This window comes from Staurois parvus, unplaced genomic scaffold (genome assembly GCF_062004578.1).
Source record: "Staurois parvus isolate SC_StPar_1 unplaced genomic scaffold, SC_StPar_1.0 ptg000886l, whole genome shotgun sequence".
Taxonomy (NCBI): Eukaryota; Metazoa; Chordata; class Amphibia; order Anura; family Ranidae; genus Staurois; species Staurois parvus.
The window spans coordinates 3,825,144-3,839,505 of NW_028318682.1; the positions used below are offsets into that span (position 1 = coordinate 3,825,144).

Consider the following 14,362-nt stretch of genomic DNA (forward strand, 5'->3'; position numbering starts at 1 on the left):
GTGTACAGGTCAGCTGCCCACATACACAATGATGGAAGCCATGTGAATAAATTTAACATTTGCATGTCACGATATCATTAGATCCAATCAAATAGGGATAAGCTCAGGCATATTCAGATCCTAGTCCAAACCCACCTGAGCTATCGCACCGAGAATTTGTCACCAACAATCCTAAGTAGCAGAGGCATTCCCTGACACACGTACAAAAGGGGTGAGAAATGCCTCGGCCACTTATGATTGGCAATGTGCAGTAACAGTTTCCTGGCAGGTTAGCTCAGGCGGGTTTCAGCTAGGATCCGTACAAGCCTGAGCTCATCCCTGCCTGCAAATAGGAAGGCAGAATTAATGCTTCATGCCCCAATATGGCTGCCTCCGTCGCGTAGGTAATGGTTCTAGTATGTTTACATGTCTAACACAAGTATATTCAATTTTAACACTTAGGTTGTTGAGTTAACAAAGTTACAATTTTAGCTAACACAGACAATTAAAACATATATACATATAGAAACTTCTACCCACAAAAAAATATTTACCAAGTACTGCACCTGCTGTGTGATCCACTCACTCCTGTGCAGCACTTTCCAGAATCTTCAGTTCAGCAGACCACTTTCTGCTTATGAACATCTGAGTATTGTTCCTCCTGTAGCCTCATCTAAATACTCCCCTCATCTGCATGAACTGCAAGCCTGATTACATTCAGCAAGATAAAACTGAAAATTGAACTAGCCAAAAGCCCCTGGGGAAACTTGAAGTGTCCACCGAAAAAAACAAGGGGAGCCCACATACCTGCTTGAGCGAGATGGGACAAGCAGAGATTGGAAAACATCAGTGTATCACCCTGAACTGAAGAAGTGGTGATGTAAAGTTTAATGAGATAAAGCAATTTGATGTTAATTAAAACCACAACTCCTACCCTTCCTAAATACATAAGACTTCGGATGCTTCCGCCGATTGGATCACTGGCTGGCTTTTTAAAAACCTTTCCTAACTCACTTAGGTTCAGTAGCTGTTCATTTTGTCAATATACAAGAGGCGACCAGCTACTTAACTTGGGCAAAAAAAATATAATGTAGAAATTCCATTCAGTATTTAAGACTGGTTTACACTAGTGAGAAAATTATGACAGGCTTTATAGTAAAGGCTAATTAAATGTCATACAACTAACAATATTAAAGCTCCTGGAAAACAAAAAAAAAACCCTTGCAAGAAGTAAATACTTATATGATAATGCTAGCTTCTTTACAGGTACAGATTAGCTCGCTAGAAATTACTAATATGTTATTAGAAGAATCCTTGGAATGTGTTAGAATTTCCTTCGAAGGTCTTGTTATGTGATCTGTATAGAAACAGTCCCCTAACATTCTACAGCGCTCTTGATCAAGCTGGCAGAAATAAAAAGAAGAGGTAGGACCTCTTTTGGCCTCACTTCTGTGGATCACAGGAGTGCACTATGTTCTGCACTCCTGTGACCTGTATTCAGCAAATAGCAGTCCAAAGCCCACTGTTGGCTGACGTCACTCACCCAGTCCAGGCTCTGGACAGATCCTGACTTTAATTTGGGATCCACCCAGATCCCTGGCTGCACCTGGCTCAGCCTCCCAGCATGCTGCCACTTGCCTCCTCCACAGCATGGCACTCCAGTGAGCGCTGGAGGGGCACAGCAGACAGCCAGTGACTGACAGTCACCACTCTCTGCTCAGTGAAGATTGAGAACTGAGTGATCAGCAGTCTTTGATTGCTCAGTTCAAAGACTTAGTGTAGAGTTGGTGGGAGACCGATGTTGCGACCACCTAGGTGAGTATGTACGTATGTGTTTTTTCGAAACCCAAACTTCTCTTTTAAGATTTATTTTAATGCAATTGTTGCAAGATGTTTTCAGAGATCCTACATGAGATTTGTCCAAGAATGAAGCTGAAAAAATCTGCTTCTTTGTGAAGAAGCTTGGTCTTTTCACAATAATTAGGGCTGACCTTCACAGTCAGGTCCATCTCTCAACTTTATGATCATTACTTTTACTTAGTAACTCTTCTTTCAAAACTGTTCATCAAAAGCAGAAGTTATTGCTTTCCTTATCATTAGTTTATCATAGACTTATTCTTCACATGTGTTCTCTGGGAAAGGCAGGTTCCTAATATGATCAACATATTTGAAAAATAAAAAAACCCCACGACACAACTGCATAACTGACAAAGGCAAGCAAGAGCATAATGCCTAATAACCCCAAAACTACAAGATAAGTAACATTTTCTAGCCATTTCAGGCTAAATACCAGGAAGTAATCTATGTCTAGAAACTCTACCAGCAATAACCAGCAATGCTAAATAGGAATGCATCAATGGCCTTAGACTACTCAACAGCAAAAATTAGCTCAGCAATGTTCAGACATGGATCTGAACCCGCCTGAGCTATTCTGCCAGCAAGCTGTCAAAGTGGAAAGCCAATCATGGGTGGCCTGCACCCCCAGGTATACAAGCCCCTTGCATATGTGTGGCTGCAAGGCAGGGTATGCTTCTACTGCCTATGATTGGCTGTTTTGACAGCTTCTCAACGGCATAGCTCAGACTTCTGTTCTAACTAACCTGAGCTCATCCCTACTCAACACCTCCTTCTGTATCAGGGACTAGCAGTGACGGATGTTAAAGCAATTTGGTAGAGCCAACATACTATCAATTAGACTTTCTGTCATAAGACAACACATAATGGTGGTTTTGAACGACCACAAAGAAATTTGATCCAGTTACCTTAGTCAAACCCAGTGGCAATATCTGGTCAGGGTCAATAAAATTGCTTTTTTTTTCTGATTTCAGTTTATGGCCCAGTTGGTTTAACGGAATTCAGGTGGATGATCAAACTCATGGGTGGTATATTTCTTGGTATCAGGCAGCCACTTTCTATTGTGTGCTTGATTCATTTTTGATCTAAAGTGGTTGAAACTGTCTAAAAGTTACCAGCTTAAGTGGTGGGGTTGCTGAAATTATGTAGCTGCTTCATGTAGCTTTGAGATACAGCTAGGAATAGACATGGATGACTGACATTAAGGGGTAAAGCATGTTTCTCCTTTGAAGCATTTAGATGAGCAAAGGAGTTCATTAGATGGTCATTGGTTACTATATAATTACGATTACCTTCTCTTTTTTACAACTAGTTTAAAAGAGAAGTTAAAAAAAAAAAGTAAAAAAAAAAAAGTATAAACATGTTAACATATACTGTATGTGAATGGGCATAAAGCACAGTAATGAAGACTGTTTGTTGATACAATGTATTTGCTTCCACACCAATCATTTTGTAATACAGAGTGTTAATAAGGCTGAACTCCAGGAAAACAAACTCCTTGCAGTGGGTCTGTGCCAGTACTACAAGGGTTAATTGCATGTTATGTCTAGTGGGTTTGGATAAGCACTTTTTTCTTATCCGATCCTTTGCTCCCACAGGTTGCTGTAAATGCTTTTACCATCCCCTAGACAGAAACAAGAATTTACTTTTCCGATGCAGGTACAGACTACTGCAGGAGGAGTTTTAATTTTACTGGAGTTGGGCTTTAAAATTACCACTGAATTAGAATCTTCAGAAGCTATAATTTTCTAGACTGTCATCATTTTACACTTCTCTTCCTTATCACATTAGTGGTTCATTGTATTTTACAATGGACTGCACAGAGCTTAAACTCAAATTAAAGGCATACCCTCGAATAGGTTTTATTTTAGGTAAATATTCTTGCACATTATAAAAGGAATACTAGGGCAGCGTACCATCCTATGCAAAAGTTGGTTTAACAAAGAGTTGAAAATGCTCATATCAGTATGTCTAGAACAAAATCAGGTAAGCATCTGCAATAAAATGTACTGAAAGCTTTGCAGTGCATACAGTTCAACTGGAAGGGATTGCTTTTTCTCAAGAATGGAGTTTGCCGGCCTTACAAAGAGTCTGTTGATTTCTGACCTGACTCACAGTCTTGTAATAAGGGAGAGGAGCAGTATAGCCTAGTGACTGTAGTACTGCCAAGCAGGCAACAAAGCCTGTGTATGTAATGCAAATCATTCTCTGAATGGTGACGGTGCTGAGTGGTTGACCACCTGTGCTCCCAAAGCATCAGGCCAGTTGTTCAGCACAGGACCTGGGAGCAAGTGGAGATCTCTAGATCGGTGTCTACTGCAGTGATTTACAGATTCCAGGATCATTGGCCAGGTATGGAATATACACAGAAGTAAATCAAGCATGTAAGTCCTCAAAGGAACTTTACAATTGTGAAGCCTGCGCGAGTCCCATCATAGGGGTAGGCACTCAGGGTACAGGCTGACGCGTTTCGAAGGGCGTCCCTTCTTCATCAGAGCTAACTGAACAATGAGTACTCTCTCCCATATATACCCTAAAACTGAAGCTGCGCCCTCCCTTCTGGGTTGGGCCATCTCAGGCTGGGAGGAGGGGTCAAGGTGTCATCAAAATATCTCAACCGTATATACTGGTGATACAATTTCAATAGTGATAGTATAATACATTTACAAACTTGATAAAGATTAGATAAAAATTACAATTAAAAATACATGAAAAATACATGAATACATAAAAAGAGAAATTAAAAAAAAATCTTAATAATGATGTTATACGAACATGCCCATAATTTACATTTATGTATATATATTGAATTAATTATTAATTAATTTTATATTACATTATATGAACTATTCATTTTCACTTTCCACCTAGAGATATCCTTCCTAATGGAATATAATTTTATTTATTCATTTATTTAAATATAAGTTTATTGATATATACGGATTTAAATATACACACATATACCATCCTCAACCAGTCATTATCCACATCTGGGCATGTTTGTTTAACAACATCGTAAAACATCATTATTAAGATTTTTTTAATTTCTCTTTTTATGTGTTGTTCATACATTTTTCATGTATTTGTAATTTTTATCAAGTTTGTAAATGTATTATACTATCACTATTGAAATTATATCACCAGTATATACGGTCGAGATATTTTGATGACACCTTGGCCCCTCCTCCCAGCCTGAGACAGCCCAACCCAGAAGGGAGAGTCCAGCTTCAGTTCTCGGATATATATGGTAGAGAGCACTCATTGTTCAGTTAACTCTGATGAAGAAGGGACGCCCTTCGATATGCGTCAGAGGTACCCTGAGTGTCTACCCCTATGATGGGACTCGCGCAGGCTTCACAATTGTAAAGTTCCTTTGAGGACTTACATGCTTGATTTACTTTGCTGTTTGTGAGTATCATTCTGTATTCAATATAATTTTGGTTTACTGAGGTAGCGCACCAACCTTGCGCATTTTCTGTTTTGTTTTGCTTCGCAGTACTGGTCGGGCTTCCCCAGCCTTGTTTGGAGCTGCACAACCCCATATGCACTGGTGATCGAATTTTTCAAGTTCTGGTTCCATCCATCCACCCCTTTTTGGGTCTCAGAGCGCAGGAGAGTTCGTTTCTGGTTCTAATAGAATATACAGAGTTACATTGATCTAAGCTGGATCAATGTAACTATGAAAAAATATACCATGCCTGGAAGTTTTCTTTGAATAAAACTCAGATTTATTTTGCCAGTGTTTTTTCTCTGTTGTATTTAAAACATGTGACCACATATGTCCTCTTTCTCGCTGTAAAGGATACCCATAGACATAAGAGATGTGAAAGTTCAGAAAATGTCTTTCGTAGATCACTGGATAATGGCAATCTGTACAGCTGGAACAATTTAGCCATTTATTGCTGAATATTTTTCTTTTTTGAATATCGGTTTTCAAATCTATATATATTTTATCAAACACATGGATGCATTTCCTGTAACTGGAAGCATTGTTTCAAAATTACCTAACACTGTCCTACTGTTTAAAGAATGACCTGTTGTATAGAAGAGTAATCAGGAGAGGGGGATTAGTTTTTAACAAGGCAAAATATGAGAAAAATTTAAGGGGGGGGGGGTGCAAACTGATAAATGGGTGCAAGTTGCAAAGGTCTGAAGGTAGGCCTCTGTGGCAATATGAGTGAGTTAACGCAAAATCAACATAACATAAATTGTTTCTAAGGTAACAATAGTGCAGTAGGTGCAGGCATATAGTCATTTATAAGTGTATCTATGAATAGCAACTGTTCCGGGTAGGGAGGCGTGCGAGCTCCCTTCCCGCTCTGCTATTGGCTCCTCGGCATGTCAATCACTGGGTCCTGGTTGAGACTCAGTGATCTGCAGCGGAGCTGACGGGGGAGAGGTCTGTATGCAAACAATACAGATCTCTCCCCTGTCAGCATGAACAAGCTGCTTTGTATTGCTCTGCACAGCGCAGCAATACAAAGCAGTTTGTCTCCCTAGTAAAAACACACACAGCATATTATGTAAAACAGCACACAGTTAACCCTTTGATTGCCTCAGATGTTAACCCCTTCCTGCCACTAGTGCCAGTGCCACTTACAGTGTCAGTGCTTTTTATTAGCACGGATCACTGTATTAGTGTCACTGGGGATGTCAGTGACAGTTCGTTGTCCTCCCCCCCCCCCCCCCCCCCAGTGTCAGAATGCCCACCGCAGTCCTGCTATAAGTCGCTGATCGCCATTACTAGAGTTTAAAAAAAAAAATTAAAGTATATGTACACCGCCATTTATAGATGCTATAACTTTCACATAAACCAATAATTAACATGTATTGGGATTTTTTTTTTTTAGCAAAGGCATGTAGCAGAATAAATTTTGGCCTAAATTTATGAAGAAATGTTATTTTTAAAATTATTTTTACTGGATATGTTTTAAAGGAAAAAGTCAGAAATATTTTTTTTTTTTTCAAAATTGTCTTTTTTTTTTTTTTGTTTATAGTGCAAAAAAAAAACAACCACACAGGTGATCAAATACCACCGAAAGAAAGCTCTATTTGTGGGGAAAAAGACATACATTTCATTTATGTACAGCATTGCATGACCGCACAATTGTCAGTTAAAGTAACGCAGCGCCATATCGCAAAACATGGCCTAGTCAGGAAGGGGGTAAATCCTCTGCAAAGGCAAGTGGTTAACTAACAAGTGCGCAGTTATGCAACGCTGTACATAAATGAAATTTATGTCCTTTTTTTCCCCCCAACAAATAGAGCTTTCTTTCGGTGGTATTTGATCACCACTGCAGTTTTTATTTTTTGCGCCATCAACAAAAGATGACCAACAATTTTGGAAAAAACCCCCAATATTTTTTACTTTTTGCTATAAAACATATCCACTAAAAAAAATAAAAAAAAATTAATTTTTTCATTTAGGCAAAAAATGTATTCTGCTACATGTCTTTGCTAAAAAAAAAATCCCAATACGTGTAAATGAATTGGTTTACATGAAAAAGTTATAGCGTCTACAAATGGTGGTATATATACTGGAATTTCTATTTGTATTTATTTTTATACTAGTAATGGCAGTGATCAGCAACTTACAGCAGGACTGCGGTGGGCATTCTGACGCTGGGTGGGAACTAACTGCCACTGACATCCCAATGACACTAATACAGTGATCAGTGCAAATAAAAAGCTCAGACACTGTACTAATAACATTGGGCAGGAAGGGGTTAACATCTGGGGTGATCGAAGGGTTAACTGAGTGCTGATTTACATTATGTGCTGTGTGCAGTTTACTATGGAGACATGCTGCTTTGCATTTGTTGTGCAGAGAAATACAAAGCAGCATGACCTTGTTGGCAGGAGAGAGACCTGTTTACACACAGGTCTCTCCCCGGTCAGCTTTGCCCAACAATCGCCGGGTGCTGGCGGGGAATCTCCAGCCAGGACCCAGTAATTGACATCCATAACCGCCAATTTCGATGCGCGCCCCCTACCCGGAAATGCAAATCATGTATATATACATGCGTATGCACAGCCCTGCAGCTGTACTTTGACTATAGGGCCGTGGGCAAGTGGTTATTCTTCCTGTGAACTCTTCTGCTAAAAACAATATAAGTACAGGAAAATAAATATGACAAAAGAAGAAGAGGTACTCACACTGCTGGCTGGGATCACATTCTGTTGTCATCTTGACGTAATTGGATGGAAATAGCCCGGTAACCCCACTGATTTCTCCTTGCCACCAGTCTACATCATCTTTGTTGATAACATTGATGAGCTGTCCTTTGTTGAAGTTCAGTTCATCCTCATTATTGGCGACATACTCATACATGGCTATGACCTGACACACTATGGAAGAAAGAAAAGGTGATTAAGTTCTCAGGCTAAAAATCCCAGGATTCTTAGGATATGTGCCTCATCTTTAACAAAAAACTCCACTTATCTCATTTGCATCTACACTGGCGATATTATTATTATACAGTATTTATATAGCGCCAACAGTTTGCTCAGCGCTGTACATTACAATGGGAGACAGTACACGAGACAGTACAGTAACAATACAATACACGAGGGGTTTGAGGGCCCTGCTCCTTGGAGCTTACAATCTAGGATATTACATGTCAATATTTCCAGTATTATAAGGCACCATCAATATCCCTGTTCACCTATGCAGCAAGCTTCATGTCTCCATTTATTGCAGCTGCACTGTGTGGACATGAGGCCAGAAACATTTGCATCAAGCTAATCTTTGAATGAATACATCTATCTGGAAAATAATTCTACATTCATACAGCACTTCTCATTGTGGGAAGTTATAGTACAGCTTTTATGAATGGAGGAGGGGGGCAGAAGGGGCAGGAATAGTAAGCACTTTTGACAGATCAAGCCACTCATATTTTCCCCCACAGCACCAAAATAGCAAAGCTACAGGGGTATCCAGGGGGCAGAGGCTTTAAGATTTCAACAGAGAAACCATCACAAAAGGGCACTTTTGATTCACTGTAAGTACTATCCTTGGTACTGCTTTACAAAAAAAAAAGAAAAAAAAAAAAACACCACGAAAAAATAAACATTTTAAATGAATTCCCAGCACCCTCCTCAATCCACTGATCCCAGCTAGATATATCTAATGCCCAAAGCCGCTGGTGTACCAATACACTTTTAAACTCCCTACACAGCTGCAAAGGCTGTGTAGCAGCATAATGATGGCAATGGCTATCAATCATCAGTCAGTGCATTCACAAGACACTGCTGATCAATGAGAGCCTCGTCTTACTTCCGGGGCAGAAGAGATTCATGCATAATGCTGCTACAGAGCCTCCAGGATGGTGTACAGAGTTTAAAGGTTTCTGGATGTTGCAACAGCAGACATGGATAGCAGACGATTATCAGCACAGCAGATAAGCGCAGTGGGGACTTGTATATAAATGGCCGGACGGTGGCAGTGCAGGGTCGGGTGGCCGTTTATATATGGCCTCTCCACACCCTGCTTGTGTGCGCTCCCTGGGAGTGTGCAGCACCGCGATCCGGTGCCTCCGGACACAGTGGTACACCGATCGTCGTACGGGACCTCTGTACATGGTCCCGATCATGTGATCACTGATTGGCCAATCAGTGATCACATGCAGAGTAGTAAAGCAAGATGTCACTTCTGACACCATTGCTTACTACCTGTGAAATCTGTGAATGATCACAGAGGTCACATGGTATAGGGCTATTCACAACAGCCTTGTACCATGTGACAAGCTGTGACCAATCACAGCTCAATCAGTAGTTCTCAATGGCTGCAAGAATGCAGCTAGAGAGAAGGGGAAATGATTGCTTTTACATCCTTTATGAGTGTAAAAGCAATCAGTGTAAAGAAAAAAAAAAACACTTCATCGCCTCCCACAAGTAGTACAGTGTCACCATGGTGACACTGTACTGCTAGGGTGACAGTATGAAAAAAAAAATTAAAATATAAAAAAAAAAAAAAAAAAAAAAAAGTAAAACAAGATGTTTAAAAATTATAATTTTTGGTTATAAACTAATTTTGGTTATTTTTTTTTTACTAAAAATATACCGGAATAAATTTTGGCCAAGATTTATGATGAAATACTGTTTGCAAAATTTTATAAGAAAAACACTTTTATTCACAATATTTGTACTTTTTAATTTACATAGCAAAAAAAATAAAAATCCAAGTGGTGAATAAATACCACCAAAATAAAGCTTTATCTGTCTAAAAAAAAAATTGCTAAAAATTCATATGGGTACAGTGTTGCATGACCGCGCAATTGTCATTCAAAGTGTGATAGCGCTGAAAACTGAAAATTGGCCTGGACAGGCAGGGGGTGAAAGTGTCCGGACTGGAAGTGGTTTAAAGATGACTTTTCTCTGCAGATATATAGGTATTTTATCAAAGAGTCTGCAACAATCTCAATATTTTCAGTATTTCTGGTGCAGTCATCTACCACACTAAACTATTGGGTAGAGTCAACTATATCTATCTATCTATCTATATATATCTATATATATCTATATTTTTTTTCCGTTATCAGCAAGCAAATACCTACCTGAGTTGAAAGCGGGAGCTGCCTTGTCATTACTTGGTCCTAATAACTTGACGTGGGTAGCTGGGAACCAGCCCTTCTGCCTCTTTTTTCCTCGTGCCTGTAAAGATTGCATCCATTGCAGAAAAGATTATGTAGACAGGTTGCAATAAAGGTCGCTGTGGTAGACAGTAGATACAATAATAGAAAATGCAAGTTAAAGTTTAAAAAAAAAATGTCTTCTGAAATACAGGAAATTAACTGGATGGCACCAGGACAGAAACGGAAGGGAATCACCTCAACAGGGACATGGACAATAAAATCCTGATAAATCCAATCTACAGGCCTCAGTGAAAGCCTTAGAATTAAGAGAATCTGTAGCCAAAATGGAGGAAAGGGATGGATGTACAGATGAAAGATAAAGATGTAGCTGTGTATGAAGATGTAGTAGATGTCTGCTGAGAACACCCTGCTTTACATAGGAATCATAGGAGGCAATCAAACATATAAACCCTTTCCTTTCCCAAAATAATGTGCTGTCTGAATGAAATGCAGGAACTCTCAGGTACCTAATTGTTCATTTGCCAATTTTATTTTAGTACCCTCAAAAGCCATAAGCTTGGGTACTCTGCATGCAAATCTCAACATTTGCCAACAAATTGGTAGGCCAGCCTGACCCTCCTCCTGCATCTCCCTACTGGATGATAGGGGTGTCTATCACCTGACAATCTAATAGGAAGCAGTAGAAAGCGGTAGGTCAGTCCATAACTATTCTGAAAAAGCTTGACGTTTGCATATTAGAACACTAGGGTTTATTGTTTCCTTGGGCACAGAACATCTGTGTAAGCATCTGATGGAGCATGCATTGCATTCAGGCTGCTACATCACATTATTTTAAGAAAGGAAAGGTTCCTTGTCAGTACATACATACACCCTGTATATCACACATACCTGCAATTCACCTTGCCACCATCCGGATACATTCTTCTTTAATATAAGTATCAGCTGCCCCGGAGCCAGACTAAGCTGTTCTGTTCCTGTTGCGGTGTAAGCGGTGGTAACCTGAGCAATCTCTGCAATACAGAGGGACAATGTCTATGGAAAATATAGACTTTCACTACTGAAGTACAACGTGAATAAAACACACCCATTTTATAAAATGAAGAGTATCAAAGTGTATACTGTGCACACCTAAGCAACTTTTTAAAACAAACAGCAATAAATGCTTCAAACTTATACTTACCGGGCTTTTTGGTTAAAGTTCCAGTTTTTCCAACACTGCTTGAACCCTACAGAGAAAGAAAGAAAACAGTTATTGCAAGGGAAGGAAACCAACACAAGCTGTCATTGCAGGGTATTTTTACCTAACAAATACAGGTGAAGGAGGCACGTCTGTAAAAATGTCAAGTTGACATTCCAGTTTAAAGCTGAACTCCAGGCACAAACACATTCATTTAACTACTTGCCCTCCAGAGGATTTACCCCCCTTCCTGACCAGGCCATTTTTTAAAATATGGTGCTATGTTAATTTAACTGACAATTGTGTGGTCATGCAACGCTGCACATAAATTAAAATTCTGTCCTTTTTTCCCCACAAATAGAGCTTTCTTTCAGTGGCATTTGATCACCTGTGTAGTTTTTATTTTTTCCGCTATAAACAAAAAAGCCCGACAATTTTGAGAAAAAAAAACAAAAACAATATTTTTTACTTTTTGCTATAAAACCTATCCAGTAAAAAATGTTTCTTTAAAAATCAAATTTCTTCATAAATTTAGGCCAAAAGGTATTCTGCTACATGTCTTTGCTACAAAAAAAATCCTAATACACGTAAATTAATTGGTTACCATGAAAGTTATAGCCTCTACAAATATATACTGGATTTTTATTTTATTTATTGTATACTAGTAATGGCAATCAGCGACTTATAGCGGGACTGATACTGGGGGGGAGGGGGACTAACTGCCACTGACATCCCCAGTCACACGTACACAGTGATCAGTGTGAATAAAAAACACTGACTCTGTACTAATGACACTGGGCAGGAAGGGGTTAACATCTGGGGTTAATGATCAAAGGGTTAACCATTTGCGGTTTGCCAAACTGTCCTGTGTGTGTGATGCAGAGCAATACAAGGCAGCATGCTGGTGCAGACAGGAGAGAGATCTGTATTGTTTACATACAGATCTCTCCCCTGTCAGTGTGTCTCAGCAATTGCTGGGTGCCGGCGGGGAATCTCCGGCTGGGACCTGGTGATCGACAGCTGAAGCAAAAATGTCCCTCTCTAGACGGGCAAAACTGGTAGAGACATCCCCAAAAAGACCTGCAGCTGTAATTGCAGCGAAGGGTGGTTCTACAAACTAATGACTCAGGGGGTTGAATACAAATGCCGCCACACTTTTCACATATTTGTAAAACATTTTGAAAACCTTTTATCATTTTCCTTCCACTTCACAATTATGTGTCACTTTGTATTGGTCTATCACATAAAATCCCAATAAAGTACATTTACGTTTTTGGTTGTAACATGACAAAATGTGGAAAATTTCAAGGGGTATGAATAATTTTCAAGGCACCGTACAAAAATTTCATGCACAAGAACTACAATAACACTAGAAAAAATATAAGTGCCGTAACACTGACTTATCAGTTTAGAACAAAACCAATGATTCTATTAAAAGTTTTCCTGAAATATTTTTATAGTATTTCACTGGCGGTGAGCCCAAAAGTTCCCCCAAATTAAACATTCAAATACGGTGAACGCAGTCAATGCACTCAAACATCTTCGTAATAAATGCCCCTCCACTGTACAGAGGCAGAAATGAAAATGAAATGGTCGCGGGCAAAAGGAAAAGGGAAAACAAATGACCACAATCTCAATTAACTGTTGTTATAGGGTAAATGCACACTATGGGGCGAACAATGTTTAGCGCACAAGAAGAAATTTGTTATGAAAGAAATTAGATGACATTTTTCTATACATTTACCTCTTGATCTCGAGGGCGCACATAGTTTGATGGAAATATCCCAATTCTGTCGCCAACAGTTCCTGTCCACCACTCGCCATCCTTCTGTGTCACCTGGATCGTATCTCCCTCGTTAAATGCCAAGTCACCAGGTTCTGTGCTGGAATATGGATACAGCGCCACATAATCTGCATAGAGAAAGAGGAGCTTTTATATACACGTCTCAGTGGCTAACAAGTTGCCTCGGCTATAACAAGCTTTACTATGGGATTTTATTTTGTTTCCAAGTGTTGTAATACTGTTAACAGCTGGTGGTGAGAGACCACAAAGAAGGCTGATCTAAGCCATTCCACCTTACACTTCTCATTAACTTCCAACTGCTTGATAGTGGCAAAGGCCAGTTAACCACTTCAAGTCCGGACACTTTTACCCCCTAGCTGTCCAGGCCAATTTTAGTGTTATCACACTTTGAATGACAATTGCGCGGTCATGCAACACTGTACCCATATTAATTTTTTAGCTTTTTTTTTGAGACAGATAAAACTTTATTTTGGTGGTACAGTATTTATTCACCACTGGGATTTTTATTTTGTTTGCTATATAAATGAAAAAGTCCAAAAATTTGGAAAAAAGTAGTTTTTTTAAATAAAATTTTGCAAATAAATAATCTTTCTTCATAAATCTTGGCCAAAATTTATTCAGTTACATTCTTAGTAAAAAAAAAAAAAACCCAAATTAGTTTATAACCAAAAATTATAAATTTTTCAAAATAGTTTTTTTTACATTACTATTTTTTTTTATATTATTTATGTTTCTTTCTTAACATACTGTCACCCTAGCAGTACAGTGTCACAATAATGACACTGCACTACTTGTTGGGGGTGATGAAGATTTTTTTTTCCTTTTTACACTGATTGCTTTTATACCCATAAAGGCTGTAAAAGCAATCAATTCTCTTTCTCTCTGGCTGCATTCTTGCAGCCATTAAGAAATACTGTGTGAGCTGTGATTGGTCACAGCTTGTCACATGGTACA

General features: G+C 39.1%; 1 protein-coding gene across 2 annotated transcripts in view; it reads right to left on the reverse strand.

The window, feature by feature from the left end:
- ITSN2 (intersectin 2) overlaps positions 1-14,362 on the reverse strand; it is a 267,920-nt gene that overhangs the window by 69,982 nt on the left and 183,576 nt on the right. For both annotated transcript variants that reach the window (XM_089656116.1, XM_089656115.1), the window contains 5 exons: positions 13,349-13,515; positions 11,608-11,653; positions 11,316-11,437; positions 10,389-10,485; positions 7,990-8,181 (listed from right to left, as the gene is read on the reverse strand). In XM_089656116.1, the coding sequence (XP_089512242.1) occupies positions 7,990-8,181; positions 10,389-10,485; positions 11,316-11,437; positions 11,608-11,653; positions 13,349-13,515 (624 nt within the window). The remainder of the gene's footprint in view (positions 1-7,989; positions 8,182-10,388; positions 10,486-11,315; positions 11,438-11,607; positions 11,654-13,348; positions 13,516-14,362) is intronic.